Source organism: Cyprinus carpio, chromosome A12 (assembly GCF_018340385.1).
Source record: "Cyprinus carpio isolate SPL01 chromosome A12, ASM1834038v1, whole genome shotgun sequence".
Classification (NCBI taxonomy): Eukaryota; Metazoa; Chordata; class Actinopteri; order Cypriniformes; family Cyprinidae; genus Cyprinus; species Cyprinus carpio.
In genome coordinates this window covers 12,603,460-12,629,414 of record NC_056583.1, presented here as the reverse complement: position 1 = coordinate 12,629,414, position 25,955 = coordinate 12,603,460, and the positions used below count along the sequence as shown (strand labels likewise).

Here is a 25,955-nt window from a genome sequence, read left to right as displayed (position 1 = left end):
CTGCTTATTTCCCAATCTACACACAAAGAAAATATACAGTAGTATTTCAGTAATTAAATCAGTGTTGTTTACTGGTGACGTGTGTGGAAGCTCTGAAATACCCATATTTCATACCGCTAGACAGACATGATTAAATGAACAAAAAAATCTCTGCTGCTGTAATTTACTTTGTAAGTTGAAGTCTAGTGGAAATGCTTGTAAATTTCCATGTAATATTAAATGCCTGGAGAAATTCTTATAGTAATGATCTCTTGATCTACAGCAAGAAGTGAAATCATAAATTCAGTAAGAGAGAATAATCTAAAGAGCACTATTTAAGGGAAAAAGCATGGAAATTTCTGTAATGTTAATCTCCAGGTCACTGGTGTGGTTTGGCAACAAGCGAGAGGGGCTGATACACCTGGCGCTAAGGCCTTGCATCTGCATGATCTGAAAATAGGGAGCTCCTGTTCGGTTCACTTGAAAGCTTATGAGTGAGACCTATCAAAGTTAAACCCAGCGTGAAGAATGTTGTGCTGAATTCACGTGATTTGAGAGGCTGCACGGGCACGATCAATGGGAAATGAAGTCTTTCTGTGGCCCAAATTCCTGTGTGCAATTTTCTGCCAAACCATACAGCACAGCACGGAAGTTTATAAAGAGCCTCTCAAAAGTGTGGCTCTGTGGCACGCAACCCCAGAGAGAAAACAAAGAGTTGACATAATGTAAAAGCCTTTAATTCGATCAGGTAGGCTCGTTTTAGACCTCAGTTTTGTTTGCACAGCGAAAACATCCTAATATGAATGTCGATGATTCATATACAATACAGTGTTTCCAGCAAACACAGAAGAAAAGAAAAGGAAAAGAGCAACTTGTGTAAAGCCAAACGCTTTTCCTACACTACTTTTTTGACCCTCTTCGCTCTACGTTGTTTGACCGTATCTTAGCAACTGTAGTTCGTTTCTGTTTACTTATTAACTGAAGGGAACGGCAACAACTTAGCAAGATAACAAAACAACGTATTTGACTTTTAGGAAAACTTTTATAAATTTATTACAGACTTGTTTAGTTTGTTGGTGAGTAATAAGCCGCATTTTAAATCGACTCTTTCAAGAGTGTCACAAATATTTTGCGTCTTTAAAGTTAAATAATAATAACCCGTTAGATATGTTTGAAATACCACATATCAGTCCTCGCGCTTTAACGCATGCGTTGATATAGTTTTATACTTTAACTATATTGCTTTAACTCTGCTTGAATGTTAGGTTATAGACTCTTCTGGTGTCCGTCATGGGGGTGACGCTCTCTAGGGCAGTTCAGTGGAGCTCTGATGGAGATCAACTAGAGAGCAGCCCTCTAAATAATGACATACTGACTGAAATCCTGCTCTTCACGGAGGGCTTCGAAGACAGACACCCACAGGAGGCCAGTATTCCATTCTGCGAGCCTTTACAATGGAACACATCTCTAGAAGCAGCTGATTTCACGTCAGATATATATAACACCAGGTAATACCAACAGCTGGAGATGATGTTAGACGTGCATTTGAGTAAGAATAGCATGGCATTTGCTTTAGAGAAATGAGGAAGGTTAACGTTATGTCTAATTTAATTTTCTTTAGTTGATAGCTACTGCAGGTTTTCAGATAATTTCAGACCCTTTGCTGTTTCTCTTTTTCAGAGGAGAATCTGCTGTGTCCCTGGAATGTGATGATAAGGGACGTCCCCTTCTTCAGCTGAGTCCACCTGCCATCACAGTGCACTCGTTTTACCACCTCTCTAACCTTTTGAAACTAAGCAAAGATAAAAAGATGAAGGAGGTCTGGGCCTGTTTGGAAGGTGAGCTGCATGCAGCTGTACTTTAAGGACTAGTTTGTCTTAAATGACATATTCTGTTATTCCTTATTTCTTGTAGCCATTGTTATGTACACAAAAGTAAAAATATTGACACTTTTGCAGCCTTCATCATTCCAGGGCCTTCATTCATTTATGATGAAATATGTGGGATCCCAAAATCTGAGAACACATAGAATTTGGTATTATTTAAACCTGGAAAAAAAAAAACCCCATAAAATCTGTACTAAGATTTGGACTATTTATAAGACCCCAACAAAATAAAATATCATTGGTCACGTTTCCTCTATTAAACAGGCGAGATGTTCTTCCACTGATGCACCAGATGCTCTTTGGATCATTCCTAGTTCAGGCTGGATAACATGATCATCAGGTTTACACAAACTTGTGGAGTTTTGTGGCTCTTGAATTCAGCTGTCATTAAAGCAAGAAGAGGAATAAGCATACTAAAATCTGAAATGCATTATTTTTTCAATTCAGTTTTAATTGATGATATAGAATGTAATAAAAAAAGTCTGTATTAATTATACAAATGTGAAATAGAAGCATTTTCACTAGTGCTCTCTGGCTTTTAGACTGCAGTTTTAGAGCAACTTTTTAGTCTGCTGCGGAGCTCTCCCCAGTGCAGGCTCGGCAGAAGTGTGGATCGAGGGTGCATAATGGCCGCAAAGGGGGCGCTTGCGAGCACCCTTCTGAAAGCAAAAATGACAAATGGGACACCCTACGGTCTCGTGGACTTAACGGACATGCACATGCGTTGGCCATTGAAAGTCCGTAAGACCACAAGTGCACATAAAGTGTTCCATTTGGGACAGGCTAACACTTAATGGACTCTTATTTATCCAAATAGTACCAGTGTTTGTGGACTCTATACTGACACCTGTCGCCCTGGTTCCAAAAGTCTTGAAATGCAACCTGCAATGGGGCTGAGGGAAAAAAAAAATAAAAGATGAGTTGATGTGTTTTTGTATGACAAACAGGTGTAAATAAAATGTGTTAATGGCCAACAGTTAACAGGGAGCCAATAAAGAAGATCTTTGGGCCCATCTCTCCCACAATACACGAAGGCAAGCTATTCAGTATCCTGCATCAGCTGGACGAGAAATTGTTAAGCATTGCTGTCAGACCAATCACGAGGTAAACTCTTTCTGTGCGCATATACACTGCCTTCAATCATACCAGTCAGCCATGCTGGTTGTCATATATTTAAAAGATACTTTTTAATCTACAGCACTTGACAAGTAAATGTTTTCACCTTGAAGTTTGTGCATGCATTCATTGCTATATTACTGTTACTGGTTATTGAGCTGTATTTTTGTTGTGTGTGTGCTTTTGCCCAGAGAGGGCAGGCTAAGTCCAGCAGCTGTTAATACAGAGGTAGATCTGTTGAAGAGAGAAAACCGGGTGCTGAAGTCTGTACACTACACATCAGGTTTGCATTATCCTTACTTTCCCCCCTTTCAATCACTTCTGCTCACTTTATCTCTTTCTGTCACTCACTCACTTCCAGACTTATTTTCACCCTCATTCTGATTAATCTTGTTTCTCTCTTACATATTTCTCTCTCAATCTCTCTTTTTGATGCGGGGAGTGAGTGATTGTAGTTTTCCGGCACTTGTAATGTATCTTGACAAGCAAAATTACATAAGATGTTAAGTCTTATTTTCATATAAATGTATTAAAATTAAGTGAGCTTATGTTTAAAATGTGAAGAAAAAAAATCTGCCAAGGGGGTAATGAACTTCTTTTCCTTTTAAATAAGTTTGTTTTACACCATTTTTATCATTCTAATCATACATTTAAAAAAAAATAAAAATTATAAATAAAATCTCAGAAAGCAAGACTTTTCTCTTATGTCGTTTTTCTTTCCAATCAGAGACGAATTGCACCAGTATTTGTACTTTTTTATATTTTATTAGTTCAAAGTAGATGCATTTTTGTGTGTGTTTTAATTACGAACACATTAGGCAGACCTACTCTAACAAAAATGAGATGAACGCCACTAATGTGGCTTTTAGTGATGATGTGCAGAGCTGTGACAGGAGGAGTGGTGCTGAGTTAAGTGTGGCCACTGAACCATCACAGTTCCTGCAGGCCAACGAGAAATTGAATCAAGAGAGGTTGGTGTCAGATAACTCAAAAGATGGATCTGTAGAGACAACTGAGGTGACTGCCGGCACCAGTGAAATGCTCACAGTCCCACTTCAGAGTCGAACCTCATGCAGGTGCGCAGTCTGGCATAAATGAAATCAAAACCAACTGATATCAGAGTTCAGCAAACAGTGTTTCTCAAGGCTTTAGAGGATTCAGGTAATGAATATGAAGACTTTAAGTGTGTTCTAGGTAAAAATCATGTGAGGTACTCAAACCAGACCTTCAGAAGTGGGACTGAACTATATTCAGTTAAACAGATTCATTATTTTCTTGACAGTACCAGAAGACTTTATAAGCTTAAAGCTGGCAAAATTTCTATAAAATTTTCTTAATTCAATTTCTGTGAATTTGCGTGACCAATACACTCAATATGCGTGGGGAAATCTTTTTGCCCTCAAACGAAATTCCAAATTGTGCAGATTCCTACAGAAATTACTTGATTTCTACCAAACTACTAAATTCAGTAAATGTAACCTCACATCCAGAAATCTCAATTGGAATCAGTGCAATTGGGAATTTTGCTTGAGGTTTAAAGAATTCCCAAAGCTGACTCACCACGTTGACCAACAGAAAGCTGCTTGTTTTGTTTTGCATTGTTACAATGTTGCCTGCAAATTTTTGCTAATGTGACCACACCTTTAAGATCGAAACGTCTTTCCATGGTAGTTTTCCTATAAGAAATTCACACAATTTAGTAGTTCTGATCATTTTAGTGCTTATTGGCATATGTCAATAAGTCAAAAACATTTTTCTCATTTGCCTTACACTCACTCTTCAAGCCATCACCATTAGTGGCAATTCTGTATATTCTTTAAATAGAACATGTCTGTATTCAAGTCTCCACAACATGGAAACCATTACATATGTCAGCTTTCAGTTTACAAAGAGGTTCATCACTTCTTCCTTTCTCCCTGAGGAGAATGGGCTGATTTGCTGTGCCATAACAATCAACTCTTTTTGGAAAGAGGAGTGCGGCCTGCAAAATTTGAATGATGGATGTGGCTTCTTTTGAAAAATGTGTCCCCATATGTCGAGTAAAATTTGGAAGCTTCTGTGCAAATAAAGGGGGGAGGGGGAATACGCCGTGAGGATGAGCAGGGTGGTTTGGAGCATGTGGAGTATCAGCAGGGGTGTTTGGCGAGAGTGATTTATCTCAGGGTTATGTCTGCAGCAGCTCAGTCCTGAAGAACAATCAGTCATCTTCACTGGCAGGGCTGCTGGGAGAGAGTGTCCATCTGCCCCTGTGGGAGCCAACACTGTATGAACCTTCCAAAAATGAAGTTTTATAGCAAATATTTACTGTTGAGAGGTGACAACTGTGCACTAATTTAACATTTGACACAATATTCATGTAACAAAATATATAAAATCTCTAAAGCGTAAATCTTGCCTCCACAGATTATGTGTTCTCCAATGGTTGTCGTTCTCCACCGTGGAGACAAATGGAGGGAGAGATCTGCTCCCTTATAATTGAGACCTGTGACACAGAACCTACGCTGTTCATCACTTGCAACACAAGCGGAGTTTTCCTCAATGAGGTGAGAAAACTGTCAAGATGTCAAAGGAAGTTCACTTCCAGAATAACATTTTCCTGATTATTTACTCACCCCCATGTCATCCAAAAAGAAATTAAGGTTTTTGAGGAAAACATTCCGGGATTTTTCTCCATATAGTGGACTTCAGTGGGGATCAAGGGGTTGAAGGTCCAAATTGCATTTTCAATGCAGCTTCAAAGGGCTCTACATGATCCCAGCCGAGGAATAAGGGTCTTGTCTAGCGAAACTATCAGTCATTTCCAAAAAAATAAATGTATATACAGTACTTTTAACCACAAATGCTCGTCTTGCTCTAGCTCTGCGATGTGCATCTACGACTTCACGCATTACGCTATCACGTTGAAAAGGTCACACGCGGTTAGCTCTTCATCTGTGTACTCCAGTTCAAAAAGGTAGGTTAGGGCGAAAAACTCATTTTCTCCTCCAACATCAAAATTGTCCGACTTCTTTGTTTTACCCATTTTGTAAAGGCTGTTTGACTTTCTCTGCATGTTTGCTTTGTTAACACTGGGTCGAGTTAGTACAAGACAAGCATTTGTGGTTAAAAAGTATATACATTTTTAAAATTATTATTTTTTTTAATTTATTTTTTTAGAAAATGACGGGTTGTTTCGCTAGACAAGACACTTATTCCTCAGCTGCGATCGTTAAGAGCTCTTTGAAGCTGCATAGAAACTGCAAATTTGGACCTTCGACCCATTGGTCCCCATTAAAGTCCACAAAACTTATAAAAATCCAAAAATGATCCAAAGAAAAACCTTTATTTCTTTACAACTGAAGAAAGAAAGACATGAACTTCTTGGATGACATTGAGGTGAGTAAGTTATCGGGAAATTTTTGTTCTGTAAGTGGAATCCTTTAATAACAGTCATTTGGTGTGTCAGTTTTAGATTGCTCTAGGAACACAATTCTCTCGTATGTCAAAGGAAAACACAGTTATGCTACATTGGTGTCAAAAATGATGGAATTCAGTTACATAACGTATCATCTGCCATGAGTAATCAGTTTCAGAAGTGTGGACATTCTCAGTGTTGACAGTTAATTGTAAATTATATTTTTATCATGAAACCAATTACAGAGGAGGTTGATAATCTAAACGGGGCATATCCCAACAAACTTGACCTGAGCACCTAGAAGATGGAAATTAATGCATCCCATCGGAATGCTGAATGATGCAATATGAGTCTGCTGAATCTGAAATGTGTCAGGCAGTCAAGAGAGCAAATTTTGGTAGACAATTTGAACATACACAATGTGCACTTAATGTGTTTGAAAGGTACCGTATACAGACACTTTTCCAAAACATGAGGTAAGTGAAACTGAAAAGTTAGACATGACAGTTATATGATTCTGTTCCAGATCTGCTTCTGTGTTTTGAGCCGCCCCACAGAACTAAATGTGTGTGCAATTAATCAAAAGCAACATTTCACACACCACAATATTTTTCATTCAGAATGCCACTTAATCAAGTACATATCTGTCTATTTTTATCTTTGTGTTTCTTTCTTCAGTCTGATTTCTCTCCCTCTTCATCCTCTCTATGTTCTTTTTGGAGTCTCTTGACCTTGTCTGTGTTCTGTTCAATGCTTTCTGACACTCATCTGTTCATTGTACATTTGAGGTCAGTTTGAATCTACTGCAAATGACAGTGATGCTAGTTGTATAGATTAGACATTTAATCAGAACAATTCATCTCTAAACCTCACAGATTAAGAGTTCAAAATACAGTTATGCCTGTGCATGTGTGTAAAGTTGATGGACTTTTTATGTGTGTGTGTTTATCTTTTCTCTTGCATTTTTGCTTGTCTTTTTCAAATATGACTTTGAGATATCTATTGTAACCCAGCTTAAATCTCAGCCAAAAATACTGATACACCATTGGGAATGTTCTCAAACTCTGTTTAAGCTTACATTATGGTTTGATTTTTCAGAGAATCAACGGAGAAGGAGTTGAAAACTCCTCTATGACAAAAAGCGAAGTCTATAAAGACATTGTCACACTGCTGAAAAACAAGTCTCCCCATTTTGCTGCAGCTGCTGATGAACAGGTATTGCTTAACACCACACAAATACAACAGTTTACTCTCTTTCAACATATTAGTCATGCCTTATTTCCTCATATGTTGTTTTAATACCAGCGCTTGGCATTGTTGGGTTTCCATTTTTCTGATCGTTTTAGTTATCCTCTTCCACTGCATTTGGTCTTAAAATGCTCCAGATGGCAATTTCTAAACACACGACAGTGGTTTCATTACAGTGTCTGCTGCACACCACAGGGCTTTGGATATCCTAACCATGCTCTGGGCAATCCTAACATGTGAATTACATAATTCATAGTTATGCACCAATCATCCAAAATTTGACAACACAATTGTGACAAACTTATAGAATCCATCTCCTGATGTTAAAAAAAGACATTAGTGCTCATTAATTGCACATCTCAGAAACTAGGTTTCTAGGTTTCTTCATCTACCTAAACGTATTTGAATGCTGCTGAGTTTTTTGAATATTGAAAAAGCTTGGAGCTCAATAGCGGTTGTCAGGAGAGCCTGAAATTTCAGGCATCAGAGACAGATGACATCATCATGTGAGCATGCCGTATTCTTGACAGACATGTGCAGCCAAGTAGAAGTCTGCTATTAGTGAAATGGAGTTGATGTTATTGATTGTACGTTGCCCCTAGTAGAATGTTGTCTTAAACTGTTATATGTTAATTGGCAATCCTTGATGAGATCATTTTCTTTTTTATGATGTGGATGGTTGCAAGCTACCAGAGGACTGCAAGTGCCCAAATAGCTTTGTTTTGATTTGGTTATTGTCATAAGGTACACTACCTTTCAAAGGTTTGACGTCAGTTACAAAAGATTTCAGTTTCAAATAAATTATTTCAAACTTTCTATTCATCAAAGAATCATTACAACACATTTCAACAGCACAACTGTTTTCAACATTGATAATGATAATAAATGATTCTTGACCACCAAATCAGCATATTAAAATGATTTTGGAGGAGAATGTGACACTAAAGAGAAGAGTAAGGAAGAGTAGGAATAAATCACATTTTCAAGTCAATTTTATTTGTATAGCGCTTTTCACAATACACATTGTTTCAAAGCATCTTTACAGAAAATCATGACATTAATATTTATAATATCTGAAAATATTTTATGTCTTGAACTTAGTCACATTTATTAGATCAGAGCAGGGCAATAATGCAGTTTACATTTTGCAACATTACAGTATATGCAATCATATTTGCAATTTATCTGAGTAGACTGTATGTATGCAGGTAAAGTTGCATATATTTATTTTCAAAAAAATACAGTATAATAAATTGTTATACTACATGATATTACTGTTTTTACTGTGTTTTTAATCAAATTAATGCAGCCTTGGTGAGCATAAGAGACATCAAAACATTAGAAAATCTTACCAACCCCAAATTTTTGAATGGCAGTGTACATGCATCACTTTAATATTTTAATATTTACTTTTAATGTCTGAAAAATTTGCCACAGGCATGTGAGCAGTGCTCTGACATTTGTGGAGAACCTCTCTTTAAGTCTGTGCCCGATCTCATCTATCCTGTCTTTCCTACATTTGTACTAATTTGTCTAATAAAGGTAGAATGCTAAATAATGATAACTGAAAAAAGGAAACCATATTAAACCCGTAGACTACTGATTCAGTTATTCATTTTGAATTCCAAATATTTGCAAACAGACTCAAGGAAAGAGGCCAACACTTCAAACATAGATACACAAACAGCAGAGCTGTCCTTCAACTGGCAGCAGTGTACTCCTGCTCGCCCCTCAGCCTCTGGTGTGAGGTATGCAGCCTAAGATTAATCACAGCTGAGGAGAAGAGTGCAAAGGGAAAGAGGGGACAACCTAATGTCTGCACTTCTCTCTGTGCATCTGCTTGTCACAATTACCAGGAGAGAGACAGATTAAGAGACTGAGCGAGCGAGAGAGGGAGTTCTCTTCTTTGTCACGGTGCTATTTTTCACATCACTACAGTGTGAAAGAATGTGAGAACAAGGCAGTTAGTCAGACCCTTCTGAGTTAAGTAAAAAATAAATTAACAAATTGGGTCTCTGATAATGGCCTCAAGATGTGGTGAAAAGTGTGTTTATTTGAGAAATGATGTCCTATTTCTCATCATTGACACAATGTATTTGTTGGGAAAATGTTTGGTTTTACAGCACCAAACATTTAGTCTTTTCTACGCAAGATTTTAAAGACAAACATTATATCAAAATATATAACATCTTTAAGAAATTACTATTTTCTTTTCCTTTTATATGTGTGTGTGTGTGTTTTCTTTTGGCTGACTCAATGTTGTCCAGATCTGTCTTCAGCTTCATCGGTAGCAGAGCTCAGTAAATGCCTTTTTGTTGATGCAGACAAAAGATTTCCTCCAACTTGTACATTTCTTTTCTTAAAACAAAGTCCTCAGATCCACAATAATGTTTTATGCCGACCATTGGCAGTTTTATAACCAACATAATTCTGTCCTTGAGCAATATAAACGGAAACTCCATCATCGAGACGGATTTCTCTTTATGTTCGTTGTTTAATGATGGTGATGTTATCTCTCGCCAGTATAGTTTGCAGATGGAAAGTGAAGGCAGACAGAAAGATTACTGCTGTACCGTATAGTAATGGTTATTGTCTAGCGCTACTCTGCCGGTGTAAAAACCTTTGTCTGGTGCTCCCGTCAGTTACCTTGAGGACAGAAAGTATAAAATATTCCTTTCATCTATTCATTCTGCATTCAGAGCCAGTTTTCAGACACAAACTAAGCCTGCTGCAGAATTGTACCTTTAAAATCCTCTCAGCAGAGATGTCCAGGTTAAACTCTGTCAGGTCCAGGGCAGGCTTCATCTTCCTCATTTGAGGAACAGTTCCCATGAGTCTGTGTTCAGTAGCTCTGCTCACCTTCCATAACTCTTGCCTCTGATGAATGTTCAGTCTAAGTGTGCTATCATTCTAAAGATCTATGAGAAAAATACTGGAGAAGCTGGAGTAGAGCTTAATTCTGTACTTGTTTATTTGATACAATGTCATTTGCACATGTCTCTGGATCAACATCCTTTATAGGCCCTAGAACAACATCCTCAGCAACCAATCAAAGCCCTAAAGGCCTGTTCACACCGGGACGAATTTCGCGCGCGATATTCGCCGACGTTTAACGCCTCGTGACTAAACAAAGGGCGCCAATGTGAGTGTGCACACCGACGCGAAAAACGCCACGCGTAAAAGCGTAATTTTTTAAAAAACGCCTCGGGTTCGTTTTTTTGGTTTGACGCACCGCGTCAAAAACTATACGACCAATGAGAATGGCGCTTTTGCACACGTGTCTGGAGCTTCTGAAGTTACAGTAAAACACAACTTGGGGGCGCTCAAACACAAAACTGTCTTGCTGAGCACACATACGTAACGGCGAAGAAGATATACGCCAAGTAACGTCTACACTGCCGGGAAGAAATAAGACGAAGAAGATGCAAGGCAAGATGAATGTAGAGTTGCTGTCGGAACACAAAGAACTATATGACAAACGCTACAGCGATTACAAAAATCTTGATAAAAGAGAACTAGTATTTCTAGTATTTCTGTTTTACATTAAGCGCCATCTAATGTCAGGGAATGAATTTGCATGTTCACTCGGCTCATCGTCAGCGAAAATCGCTTGGGTGTGAACACAAAAAACGCGTTGAAAAAGGCTGGCGAATGACGCGCGCCGATATTCGTCCCGGTGTGTACGGCCCTTAACACTCTAAAATCATAAGGCAATGATTGAGTAATCGGAATGTTGTTTCAGGAACAATAAAGGATGTTGATACAGGAACATGTCATACTTGTGTAAATCACATCAGGCTGTTTATTTGGTACATAACAGTCACAGTCATACTTGATATTGCTGAAAGGTGTCTGAATATTGTTGCCAACATTCTTTTTGATATTAGACAGGAAATGCCACTTCAAATTTAAGGCCTGATTCAAAGTGCCTACGGTTAACCTACTGAACAGATGTTGCACGTCTGGTGTGATTTTCTAGAATGATTTTTCCTTGCCATGTTACCTTTGGCTTGCTAACTGTGGGTATTAAGACACAATTTTCTGCAAAGCTGCTTTGAAACAATATGTATTGCTGAAAAAAAGAATGAGAATTCTCATTGCGGTTTAAGTGTTTGGTTCTTGAACGAGGCTAAATATGTGCTAGCAGGTTGAGTCCGATTATTGGTGGCAGTGAGGAGAAAGACTTTATTATTCTTTGAAGCAATGATGCCAGGCAGGCGGTTCAGCGTGTGAGCATTTGTGTGTGTAAAAATGCCCACCAGACTTTCATGTTTTATTATGCCAGCGGGCGGGAGCTTAGCCATGATGGGTGATGGACAGAGGACGTAAAGAGAGAGCCATAAAAGTAGTCTGCTTAGACACAAATCAAACCCCTCTTTGTTCTCCATATTTTGCATTGGTTCCTTGTTTTCTAATTTCGTGAGTTTGCTTCTCTGCGTCTTTCTTTCCATGTCTTTATAAGGTCTTCCAAACATATTTCTGCATAGTTCTCCTTTTTGCTCAAGGCTCTCATCACCTTCTTCAAATACAGGTTTATACACCTGAAATGAACCCGTTACGTTAGGGTGCATGTTGATATGAGTGCAGATAATGCTTTTAGGTGCACTGTGGGACTCTTGTAACGTGGAAAGTTCAGCAGAGAATAGGCTCTGGATTGCAGCCTGAGTTTGCTGTAATAAGTCTTAAACACGCTCTGGTCCTTCAGCCATCAGTCAAGCACTGGACCGTGATTACTGAGCCCAGAAACCCTCAGAGCACACCAGCTATCAGCCAAAGACAACAGGCTGTATCTTCTAACATATCAGCTGCTTGAGGAACCGATGCATTTTTGTACTTTTATCAGATCAGACACTTTTAATCTAACATGCACAGCCAGGACTGAGCAGAAGGTGCGTTCATCAGGGAAAAGATGTCATACTCTACTGCTTTGTCAGACTGGGACTGGAAGACTGTCGCTCTGTTTCAAAACTTAGTAAGCTTCCTCCAAAGAAGGCAGCATTTCAAAGCATCTTAGACGCACTCTCAACGTGAAATCTGATTCAAAAGGTAACTTAATTTTGCCTAAAGAAACCTAGTTTTTGCAAATTCTAGTGTAGAATTCTTTGTATCATCAACAGAATGTACTCCAATGAGAAACATATCCAAGATGACAAATTAAGTGAGAAAAATATCTAGAAATACCTTTAATTCATTAGATAGTGAAGAACATTGATATGATAAATGTTCAAAAGTTTGGGCTAAGTAATTTTTTTTAAAGAAATTAATACTTTAATTGATTTACATTGATCAAAAGTGACAGTAAAGATATTTATAATGTTACAAAAAAAGATTTAAATAAACTTTTTATTCATCAAAGAGTCCTGAAAAAATGTGTCAGTGTTTCCAAAAAAATATTAACAGCACAAATGTTTTCAACATTCATGATAAATGTTTCATGAGCACCAAATCAGCATATTAGATAGATTTCTGAAGAATCATGTGACACTGATGACTGGGGCAATGGCTGCTAAAAAAAAACAACTTTACCATCACAGGAATAAATTACATTTTAAACATTTTACATTTGTATTAAATAAGATGAAGTTATTTTAAATTGTAATAATATTTCAATATATTGCTATTTTTATTGTATTTTTTATCACATAAATGCAGCCTTGGTGAGCAAGAGACTTCTTTCAAAAACATTTAAATTCTTACAGACCCCTTACATTTTATAATCTTTCATTTCACCTTTTAGACATACACACACAGAAAGTGAGTCAAATCTAATCATATGAAAAAGAAAAATTATCCAAAGTTTTATGCATATTAGAGTGTTGCATCACTCCTGTCATGATGCCTGTATTGAAATCAGTTGTGAGTATCATCTAAAGTGGTCAGTGCACTAGGTTTTGGAATATTCTTTTGTCTTCTTTCTTCAAAGTTGGATGTTGCGGTATTTTGAGGTTTACTGTACTGAGTACTGTACTAAGTACTGAGTACCTTTTGAGGTTTTCTTTTACTTGATATTCAGGCTTCTGTTTGGGATGCTGTACTGGAGAGTTCATTCTCCCTACGTGTTCTTGGACAGGTTTTTTTCAGGTTTATTACTTCAATTATAATATTACAGGTGGGTGGAGTGGAAATGGATATAACTTTGGCGGTTCTTAACTTTAACCTTCTTTAGGTCAGAAATGCTTATGAAAGGCACAATGTGTGCTTAGCTCAGCTGGATCCATACATGGTCCCTTGTGCCATATTAAAAGCGTTTTCCCTTGTGTACTCTTTCTGAACTCTTCCTCTCTCATACTATTCTCTCTTCTTCTTCAATTTTCAGTTACTCTCTCTCTCTAAAAAGATGGAACCAATGAAGAACTGATGGCAGGGCATAGCAGGTGCCTGTGACTAATATCTTTCCTGCCTCTTAACCATTCATATGTCTCCTGTTGAGCTCCTCACAGAATTAATTAAGAAGTAGATTTTTTTTAAATCATTGTTGAGTTACTTTGCCACAAAAACTCCACTGACTGTGTGCCAAACTGCCAGTCTGCAGTTCAAGAATGCACAGAAACAATAAACCTCTCATATTGTATAGGCAATTAACAGAAGAAATTGTGGAAATATGTTTCTATTTTTTTTTTCCTCATTTATTCTAATAGCTCAAAGACAGGATTGTTTTTCTGGCAGTGGACTGTAGAGGAAGGCTGCATTATATAAATGTTCAGGGATACAAATTCAAGTGGGATTTCGTTTTTATACGTCTCTTTCTTAGAATGAAAAGTCTGCACTTGCTCGAATATGAGTGTGTGATGTGCCTCCCCAATAAAGAGACAATCCGTCAGATGCAAAATGGAAAATATATTGCTAATAGTGCATTCATGAAGAACTTTGTTAAACAAAAAATGCTTAAAAGGAAGAACTCTTTTAACTATCCAAGTCTGTGTTTTTGTTACAAATTTAGACATGTCCTTTTCATGACCATCTCGTTTCTTTTTTATTCACTTTCTTCTACAGGACTTTGCCATTCAAGATGTGCCATCCGCTAAAAAGATCTTACATGTGGAAACGGTTGATGTGGAGGAAACAGGCCAAACCCTGAAGTCTTACGACCATGAGGAAAAGAATGTGCCTGAAAAGCTTGCGTGGAACAAGCCAGGCAGTAGGAATAAGAAATTAGAACCATCTTTGAAATGGAAGAACCTTGGCCTCACGTCTTTTTATGAGTGAGTGATAATTCCAAATCCCAGTGGACTCTCAAAAAACCATCACAGCATGAACATCAGAGGCCACCGACACTAATGTTTGCTGGAGTGCCGCATGCACTCTACATACTGTTTGTCTACATACTGTACATAGATAGATACACAGTTCAATAGTCAGCCACACTTGGTTATATGGCTTATAGTAGTGGCTGTTCTCTTGTGAGTGTCAGTTGCTAAAGTCATGGCATAGCTATCCATAGTGATGGTCAGCTGATAAAGGCAGAGTTGATCACTCAGACATGTGTTCTCCTCCTTGGATCGATCTAGCAGACAAATCAGCCCTTTGGCTATTTCAACATTTGTTACTGGTAAACCTTCTCTGACTAGTCATCTAGGATTTACAAAACAATAATCCTTTGTTTTGGAGAAATAAGACTTTCCCAGATGTGAAAATTTACACTGTTGTGCCAGAACAGAACTTGCATTCAAATGATGTAAGCGTTTTCTGTAAGGTGTCACAGAACTAGACACACTCTAGAAAGATACAGAAGGCTGAAACTAACATATTACCTGATGGGAGGAAAAAAAAAAAAAACAATTGAACAAACTAAATTAAAGGGAATTTCAGGGAAATGCAACAAAGGCGCCAGTTAAACTGAAAATTGAAGTGGCTTTTTAAAACGTGGGTATATGGAACATCCACATACAGCAGTCATACTGTAGGTGATCCTTATGTGGTATAAATAAAATATCAGACTAGACATACAAAGCATACAACACATTATGCAATATTATAAATGGTGAATTTAAAATTGGAAAAGTTACCTGACATTCTTTGTACCCCAAAAACTATTTAAATCACTGAGGGAAAAAAAGAAGATTTGAAACTAAAGTCGACTTGAAATTGAGATTGTCTTTTTTTTTTGTATACAAGTGAAATGACTTCTCGAACAAGAAACAAATATAGGCTGTAACTTGATTGTTTGTCATCTGTAATTGTTTGTTTTGTTTTTATTTGCTAATTGCTGCAATCATTTCATGTGAATGACAAGTTCAACAATTATGACAAGTTGTTTTATTTTATTTATTTTTTTTAAATGATGTGTACAGATAATTCAGTAATAATTAACATAAGGTTGACCATATGTGCTATATACGTGTCTGGGAAAAAGGGCATGTATGGTCACCCTTATTAACACTAAGCAATATTCCATAAAAAAAATACAAATAATTGTTTATTTTGATTTCATGGTGACTTTTTAAAATATATAAATGTGTTAAATGTCTGGTTGTTATTTTTTTCCAGTGAGGAAGAGGAGAAGGCCAGAAGGAGCAGAGAAAGTAAGAAGTCACCTGGTCCTGCATCCGAGAACAAAAAAAAAGCTAATTTTTCTGGATCGTCTCTACCAGGCTGCCAGTCTTCTCAAAAAACGTATGCCACCATAATCTTAATCCACAGAAATCACTTTTTCATTGTACATATGGTATTTTCTCTGAGGTAAAAACCTAACCATTGAAACAGGATCTGAAAAACCCTCTCCCAAGATCACGCATAATTGAATAACCCTTTATTCTCCCGGCCAAAAATAAAAAAAACGTATCCAATCACTGAATTGGAAATAAAGACTCACTTTCAGGGAAAATTATTTCAGCTGTGGATAAGTATGCATTTTATAGCCTTTAATAAGACACGGATGAAACAGCCGTTCAGGTTGGTGTGCTCACGGAACGGTCCTCTGGTGTTACTGGGAATAGCGGCCTGTAATAACTAGCCTGTGCCTGAGCTGCTGATAACCCTGTTCTATCTTCTTACTCCTCTCTGTCTGTTTGGTGAGTGAAAACTCCAGCTATCCCCATAACATCGACTGCCAGAGTACACAGTCCTGCCTGTAAATCCTACTGCTAATAGAAGGATTTTAAATCAGTGATGCACACGAAAGCCAATGTAGTTTGTACACAAAAACATTAGTAATGTAATTTATAACTCACTAAGCCAGCACACTTACAGTCATTCGCATTGCAGCAGAAAGTGACTAGCACCGATTTCACTGTTTATCATGGAATGAATTAAAAAAGAGACAAGAAACGCTGCTGTCCGGCAATACTGTTATCCCCTGGAAAACATATCTGAGTCCCTCTGGCCTCTTATCCTTATGTACAGAGTTTCATGACTTATTTGACGATACATTCATTTCAGTAGCCTGATCCACTTTAACAGCCATCTGCGTTAGTGCGTGCGTGTGTAAGCTTGCGATGAAAGAGTTCAGACATGCACTGATGACCACTCCAGCCTTCCTCTCTCTCTATTGCTCTGTCTCTGTTCTCTCCATCCCCTGCAGTTTAATTTGATGCCATGGCTTAAGATGACACTTCAAATACACCCCTGAGTTTGATGGCCGTTGTGTCCAAGGGTTTGAGCATGAAGGCCTTTCAGAGAGCAATAATTCATTCCACATTGGATTCAGAGAGGTTTTACCAGAGCTTTAAGAGAATGTGCTGCGTGGTTTGGCTTGCACCTGCTCCAAATATCCTCCAATTTGATGTATTAAGCTCTATTTATTACAGAAAGGACTTTTTCTATAATGTCCTGTTATGTATGGATAGTTCTCATTTCTACCTTGAGAAAATTCTGTGGGAGAGTGCTTCTCACAGTATGTGTCTGAGACCTAAAATTGTGGGCCAGCTTGAATATTAATATGTCTAATAGGTGCATATGTGTGTGTGTGTGTGTGTGTATGCGCAGTAAAAGCCCAGGAGGAGCTGACGACTTCAGTGAGAGTTCATCAGAGGATGAGGAAGATGAGGAAAAGCCTGAAAGACGTGCCGAGATCCCCACCGACCTGCCCTCTGAATACTGGCAGATCCAAAAACTAGTCAAATACTTAAAGGTAAAAAACACATTGGCTTTTATATGGACACACCAACATGCGCCAATACTAGGGCTGTCATGATACCAGGTTTTCAGTACACAAATATTGTGGCCAAAAGAATTTACTATAATGATATTATCACAATATATATAAAAATATATAGTCAATTATCTCAATATCCATAAAAAATATGCTGTCAGTAAAAATTACCTTATTTTTTTGTTTTCCAGAAAATATAAATAAATCACCAAAAAATAGCAATGGGAAATGGAAAGAGATTTTGTTACCATAACAACCATTTTCTTCTTTATGTACTGCAACCATCAAAACGTTTATCTGTTAACAAAGAAAAATGAAAATAGATATTTCTAATGTGTAATTATACTTGGAATGAATACCTGGCAACCTAAAGACAGCTGAAATAGCAACTGAAGAAAATATGGCATGTTTGGAAATCCTGCACCTGTCAACTGTGATTGGATGGGGGGAAATTAGGCTAGTTTTCATTCTGTTTAGGTGGGTTTTGAGTTGACTTCTGGCTGAAAATTTTTCTGGGACATGGCAAGACTGGGGTGTCTAATATCCCATCTTTTTCCCAAAACATGTCCACTCTGGCAAGCTAACTTTTTTCATTTGTTGAGTGCAGGCACAGTGTCTCACTTTCGTCCTTTATCTTCTCTTACATGATTTTGTGCAGCACTACTAGCTACACAGCCGCATTTCTTTCTTTCTTTTTGTATTATGATTGTTAGCAACTAGCATTAAGATGCGGTATTGCCATCTACTGTGTTGAAGTGTTGATCAGATAAAAGCACTGGATTATCACGTTTAGTATTAACATGATATCAGTATTTCATTTTTATTATCAGTTATCAGTACTGGTATTTTGCAACACCCCTAGTCAATACATTAAAAATGTGTTTACAAAGAACTAAATCTGCAAAACTGGTCCCTCGTACTAACATGTGAGAATAAAATAAGGTAATTGAAAGGCATATCACCTTCTTATAATATAGAAAATAGTATCATAGAAGGCATAGGCCTTACTCTAGATAAAAAGGGTGCTGATGTTAAACAGTGCGTACACATTTTTTAAAAGCATCTTCTTCAGTTTAGTGAGCAATAAATCATGTAAAGAAAAAGATCCAAGCAAAGTTCAGCCACAGGTAGATATTTTTAGCCCATTAAAACACAGGATAACGAATGTGATTTTCCCAAAGGGAGGTGCTCATCCTCTACCAAACGTCAGGGGAAAAACGCACTTGATGATAAAATCCTGTATGAGTCTCACCAAATGATCGTTTGGTAAGCGGATTTGAAAAGTTTGTGTTCTTTTGTGATTTGTGTGAGGTGTTTGGGGATGCGTTTGTTACAGTGCTGTGTTCAACTCTAGACAGGATGTGTTTGTAACGTGCCCTTCCCAGCATTCTATCTGTCTGGAAACCACAGTTCTTATTTATGAGGGTTTGTCCAGTAGCGCTCTTATAATGTCATTACCATCAGAAGCTGAACCACAGTCTGTGCCAAACTAAATATCTGTTTTATTTTTGGAGTGAAGGTTCAGTTTTTCTCCTCCCCTCTGTCTTTTCTTCTGCTCTTTTCCAGGGTATAGACATGCGTTTGTATTGCGTTTCTATAAGGTGATGCATGAATGATCGGACTTGTGCTTTAATGGCTGTTTATCTAGGGATATTTTTTGCAGTGTACATTACCTGAACTTTACATTTACATGTCTTCATGTTTGCTTTTCTGTAAATATGTACAGATTGCAGTTTACACTAGTGACTACATCCTTTCATGATGTTCACGGCAGTATTAGTGTTATATTAAGAAATCGTGCATGTCTTCAGACCGCAAAACATATTACACACACCAAATCCATTCAGTCGTTGCCTGGATGTGTCAAAGAACAAGCTCTGAGTATAATTGCACGTTCACACATTCACAGACACACTTTGTAACTGTGTCAGTGTGTAGAGGAGGTGGCCACAGGCTGTTTGTCTCAACAGATTCAGCCCAACTGCCTCTTTAGCTTGAATTAGAGAAACATGGCAGCCAAACAAAGTTGCATAGAAACATTCTCTTACACTCTCCCTTCTCCCAATTACCCCGTTCTACTTCTCGTTAATCACTTGTAAGTATGTGAATTGCTAGTGACCTAATGCTCTTATATGCTGAAAAAGTGTTTTTCAATTTTCGCCAATGTGATTAGCTACATTTTTTATTACTGACTCAATTTGACTGAAAGGTTGCAGAGTGTCTCTGTCTGCTCAGGAATTGTCTAAATCTGGATCTCTCTCACTGCAGTAGCTCATGCCTCACTTACATAGTGCTCAATGTTTCTCGCAGACTACAAACCTGAGAAATACTATTTCAGAAAAATAACGTGGACAAATAAGACTTTAGATGATTTAAAACAATCCTTTAGCATGAAATTAATTTCAACAATAAATCATCTGCAAAAGCTACACTTTTCCATCTGCGTAGTGGCAGAAGTTGAAATCCCTGTCAGAACAGAACGGTTGTTATTTGTAACCAGAGTAATGTCCACATCTTGTCTCACATGGCCGTTATGAGGACTTGCTCCCTCTACTGGACAAAGTGACTATATATAAATAAACTTGTCAGATCAAGCTGCTGGTGCACCACATCTCAGTCCTGTGTGATGAAGTGGGGTCAAACATATAGCTTTGCTTCATTTAAAAAAAGCTTTACCTCTATATAAATGAATATAATTTTTTTGAAAAAAAGGTTTAAAAAGTTGCATGGCCAAATCAGTATTCTAATAAAAGCTTTTACATAGAGCGGGTTCTACTCTCTTTACCAATGTGACATACACTACAATAATATTAAAACGGTAATGTTGTCAAATATTGATACAATTTAAAATAACTTTTTTGAAGTTGAAATTTCTTTCTGTTATTTATGTCTTTACTGTCACTTTTGATCAGTTTGTTACATATATAGTGGGTGAAAGTATTAATATAAAAAAAAATATATAAAAAAAACTCACTAAATCTTACAGTTATCTACAGCAGTGTACCCATTCCATCCATTTTCACACAAATGGTTTTGAGTGTGTGTGTACACGTGCAAGTGAAGGTGCTCGTAAATGCACTGTGGATGTGCTGTTATGCATCATGTTAATACTGTCCATTAAATCTGATACCTCTTTGCTCTTAAATCTAGAGGAGGCGGCGGCACTGCTCTGTGGCTCTATGGCTTCTCTCTGTGTAAATCATTTATATAGCTGTCTTAATCTTTCTCTAGAGAGCTGGCTGCTTAATTGAGGATAAATGATAATGATCAGACCTCAGTCAGCTTCTCTATAAATTAACTCTAATGTGTGTATCAAACACAACACTCGTGCCAGAATGAACATTCACGTTCTCTTTTCCTAATACCTCCTTGTTCTTCTGATCATTCTGCCACTTTTTTTTTCCATTCTCTCTGTTTGTCTTTTCCTCCTTTTTTCCTTTCTGCTTTCTTTCTCTGTTTTCCCATGCTTCTGTGATTTGCTTTTCAGGAGAATTTGTTCATTTTGTGAGCTCTGTCTGCAATGGGCCGGATTTATGAATGCTGGCTCATTCTACACGTTTTTTTTTTTTTTTTTTTTTTTGCTAAATATTTCAAGTATTCTTTCCTCTGGATAGGTTTTTTTATGGTGATAGCTTGTGCTGTCCCTGGGACCTGCTTCTCTGCTCTCAAACATAACGTTTCTACACTGCTGCCAACAGGACCAGTATCTGAAGCACGTGTGAAACAACTCCAATCCTATTGGCCCATTAAGAACTGTAATAGGGTGCATGCAGAACAGTTCATCAACTTTGGGGGGAAGAATCAAGAAGTGTTAGAATCAGAGCACGGTTTAGAACCAGAACGCTTCTCATCCAACACCTTCCTGAGATCTGCTCTCTTCCTCTTAGTGCTTACCCACCTCTGCGCCCGACTCCTAGAGGGAGGAGTTACTCTTCTGATCCTGACTATGATCCTCACATCGAGACAGACCAGCATCCTCACAGCTTTTAGAGGAAGACTTGGGACGGCAGGGGAACAAGCTTCCTGAAGGCAGTGGTCTGAACCCTTCATCGCCCTGAACTTCTCGATCCCACCACCTTAGCAGAGGTGCTGAAAAGCCCAGAAGGCGACAGTGGAGCATCTAGAAGAAAGGCTTTCTCCTTCCTTCTGATACTCGTGATATTTAACCACAAATGCCTCTCTGTAGTCACAGTTGCTGCCATCACACACCCAATGGAAGCAGCAGTCTGCTTAGTGGCGTGAAGAGCCAAGTCTGTGATGAGGTGCAGTAACATAGCTATTGTGTGCAGGTTCATACGCCCTGCCATCCAGACACGAGGTGGTCTGGATGGCAGAGAAGGAGTCCTTAAATAAGATGACTCACCCTGGGAGTGAAAGCTTGTGAGTGTCTACTCTACAGGGGGCATCTTTGCATATCCACTATCAGTCACACCCTCAACATTAGCGTAATCTGCATGCTGAAAAAGATGCAGCCGAGCCGAAAATGGACTGTCCCACGATCTCACTTACTCCGTTTGGAGGTCGGGGAGAAAGTGGAGACTCCTTGGGGAGAGGAGGTCATGAACATAAAGCACTCATCTAATCTGCCACTGGCGAGCTTCTGCCTTTCACGTGACCAGACTAAATCAAGCCTCTTAATGGTGCACGTCATTACTCCCAGTATTTACCCGTATGCGGGGCTGAAGTTAGGTTGGGAGGATTTAGTGCTCACACTATCTTCACTATTGCCAACCACATCCACGTCCCACGTCCACCCAATATAGTGCTATACACGGGATCCGATAACCCATAACGCCTTTACATACACTGTCAAACAAACAGCTACTGAAGACCACAAAAATTGGTGACGTGTTTGGCAGGCACCCTCTTATACTTCTGGGAGTCCTCCTGTGACATCGCGGGCTATGTGGCCCAATGGGATTGGTTCACATGTGCTTCAGACACTGGTTCTGCTGGCAGCAGTCCCCATAGTCTCCACTAGAAACAGAAACAATCTATCATAACATGCTAATACTGCATTGAGATCTCTTTCATGCTGTCTTGCACTTGAATGGCTTAAAATCACTTTAATGTTTGATCTGACACAACTTAAAACATGTGAGAATAATGAACTTTCTTAAGGAACCGGCACTGGCACGATCGTTCAGCTAGGAGGGCTGAGACGACAGGATAACCAGTTTACCTGATTCAGTGTGATGGCTGAGCCTGTTTCTGAGAGCACAACATGCCACTCTGTGGTTGGATTACCGACACAGCTAACCGTAAACATACCTGTCAACCCTCCCGTTTTTCCCAGGATTCTCCCATAGTTTAACATTCTATCCCGCTATCTTCCTGTTTAAATATTTTCCCATATTTCTCCCACATTTTTTATATTTCTATTAAAAAAATCCCACTGGGCGTATTTTATGTTTGCTAAATTAGTTTCCAGTAAAACTTCTGTAATTTGAATGGGCCAAACCTCATTATATGAATAATCAGGACAACAAATTCCAAAGTTGTTCAGTTGCCAGATCTTGTATGAAAGGATCTTTCTCACACGATCAATGCATAGAAATTTCAACCCATTTGTCCCCTCAACTTGACAACCTACAGCCCAGTGAAACTATTGATATCTGCGCAGGGAGTAACGCGACAAGGAAACAAGGATCACTGGTAGAAATGGGAGGAAAAGACTCAGGTTGTGCTTCAGTGAAAAAAAACCTAAAAATACATGTAAATGTATATTTACATGTATAATGAGATATAGCTTACACTGTAAAAGGCAATTTAATTGATTGAATATGATCGCTGCAAGTTTCAAAGTCAGGTGCTGCGCTGCTTTGTTTACTGCAGTTACGAAGGAAACTGCTATATTCCTGGTGAAAAGCTCCACCTGCTGGCAGAGAATGAATTTGCAATTTTCATTAAAGGGATAGTTCACCCAAAAAGCAAAATTATGTCATTAATGACTCACCCTCATGTCGTTCCAAACCCGTGAGACCTCCGTTCATCTTCGGAACACAGTATAAGATATTTTAGATTTAGTCCGAGAGCTTTCTGTCCCTCCATTGAGAATGTATGTACGGTATACTGTCCACGTCCAGAAAGGTAATAAAAACATCTTCAAAGTAGTCCATGTGACATCAGAGGGGCCGTTAGAATTTTTTGAAGCATCGAAAATACATTTTGGTCCAAAAATATCAAAAACTACGACTTTATTCAGCATTGACTTCTATCCCCGGGTCTGTTAGGAGCGCGTTCACAACACTGCAGTTTAGTGATATCCGGTTCGCGAACGAATCACTCGATGTAACCGGATCTTCTCGAACCAGTTCACCAAATCGAACTGAATCATTTGAAACGGTTCGCGTCAACAGTAAGCATTAATCCACAAATGACTTAAGCTGTTAACTTTTTTTAACATGGCTGACACTCCCTCTGAGTTCAAATAAACCAATATCCCGGAGTAATTCATTTACTCAAACAGTACACTGACTGAACCGAGCCAGATAACGAACGAAACATTGACTCGTTCTCGAGTCAAGAACCGGTTGCATCGGTTTTCGGATCACCGGTAGTGATGGGAAGTTCTGTTCTTCTCCGCGAACCGGTTCTTTCGGACAGTTTGATTCAATAAAACCGGTTGCCGAAAACGGTTCACCAGTTCTTTTGCGCTCGACGTAATGACTTCATTGGCGATGATTGCCCTTGATTCAAGCCTTCGATTTACCCGCGCTCATAACATTAGCACAGAATCAGTTCAGAATCAATCACCAAAAGAACCAGTTCGGTTCAGACTCGCTGTGTGTCAGTCTGAATCACGCATTCGCAGTATCATCAGCTCCTCGTTTCTCGAACCGGACGCATCCGACAGAAACGGTTCTTGACTCGAGAACGAGTCAATGTTTCGTTCGTTATCTGGCTCGGTTCAGTCAGTGTACTGTTTGAGTAAATGAATTACTCCGGGATATTGGTTTATTTGAACTCAGAGGGAGTGTCAGCCATGTTAAAAAAAGTTAACAGCTTAAGTCATTTGTGGATTAATGCTTATTGTTCACGCGAACCGTTTCAAACGATTCAGTTCGATTTGGTGAACTGGTTCAAGAAGATCCGTTTACATCGAGTGATTCGTTCGCCACCCGGATATCACTAAACTGCAGTGTTGTGAACGCGCTCCTAACAGACCCGGGAGAGAAGTCAATGCTGAATAAAGTCGTAGTTTTTGATATTTTTTGACCAAAATGTATTTTCGATGCTTCAAAAAATTCTAACGGACCCTCTGATGTCACATGGACTACTTTGAAGATGTTTTTATTACCTTTTTGGTCGTGGACAGTATACCGTACATACATTCTCAATGGAGGGACAGAAAGCTCTCGGACTAAATCTAAAATATCTTATACTGTGTTCCGAAGATGAACGGAGGTCTCACGGGTTTGGAACGACATGAGGGTGAGTCATTAATTACAAAACAATGAACTATTTTAGAACTACCACACTAACACCTTCTGCTCTTTGTTTAGACCAAAGCCAAAATGACCCTTATTTTTACGCAGAAAACACGCAGTTGTAAATATGAACTGGTTGATCAACAAGAAAATAATGAATTTTAAAACTCCTAAAGATATAGCCTACACTAACATATATTTGTTACTAAATGAATATGATTGTTTGATAATTGTTTAAATTAATATAAAAATAATGTAATATAATTAATATAATATAATATTATACAGGTTCTCGCACCCAAGCACTGCACAGTTCAAACAGCACTGGACTTGGTTATTTATTGAAGACAAATGTTTTCAACAAGTAGAGAGCAATGCAACAAGCTTTTTTGTCTTTTTAACCTTGATCAGAGATGAATATCAGGCTTTGTTTCCAACTTTTTTTTCTGAAGATGTTTTAATACAGCTGTCAGATAAGACCTGCAGACCTGGGCAGCACTATCATTCTTATCATCCAGATGGAGTAAGTGAAAACATTCCTAAAAGACATTGACACCATTTTATAGTGCATGAGATTATTTCTGATACATCTGCGAGTGAGTAAAGTCAGTTTAATTGTATAGTGCTTTTTACAGTTCATATTGTTTTGAAGCAGCTTTACAGAAAATTATAATCTTAATGTTGATGTTAATATCTTAATATCTGCAATTCACTATATTTATCCCTTTATGTGAGTATACTGTATGTATGCAGGTAAAGTTGGGTATAAGCTGTGACTAAAGCTGCTACTGGGGTGGCACCTTGGTAACTCA

At 38.3% G+C, this 25,955-nt stretch overlaps 1 protein-coding gene across 2 annotated transcripts in view; it reads left to right on the top strand.

The window, feature by feature from the left end:
- The first annotated feature begins 410 nt into the window (after window positions 1-410).
- LOC109109095 (outer dynein arm-docking complex subunit 2-like) overlaps window positions 411-25,955 on the top strand; it is a 54,536-nt gene continuing 28,991 nt past the window's right edge. Inside the window, exons 1-10 of one of the 2 annotated variants that reach the window (XM_042767599.1) lie at window positions 411-727; window positions 1,245-1,487; window positions 1,660-1,817; window positions 2,843-2,969; window positions 3,173-3,264; window positions 5,385-5,524; window positions 7,474-7,590; window positions 14,617-14,825; window positions 16,111-16,236; window positions 17,548-17,692. In XM_042767599.1, the coding sequence (XP_042623533.1) occupies window positions 1,270-1,487; window positions 1,660-1,817; window positions 2,843-2,969; window positions 3,173-3,264; window positions 5,385-5,524; window positions 7,474-7,590; window positions 14,617-14,825; window positions 16,111-16,236; window positions 17,548-17,692 (1,332 nt within the window). In that variant the 5' untranslated portion in view covers window positions 411-727; window positions 1,245-1,269. Of the gene's footprint in view, window positions 728-915; window positions 1,056-1,244; window positions 1,488-1,659; window positions 1,818-2,842; window positions 2,970-3,172; window positions 3,265-5,384; window positions 5,525-7,473; window positions 7,591-14,616; window positions 14,826-16,110; window positions 16,237-17,547; window positions 17,693-25,955 lie in introns of those variants that run through there. The other variant, XM_019122215.2, reaches the window with a different exon arrangement.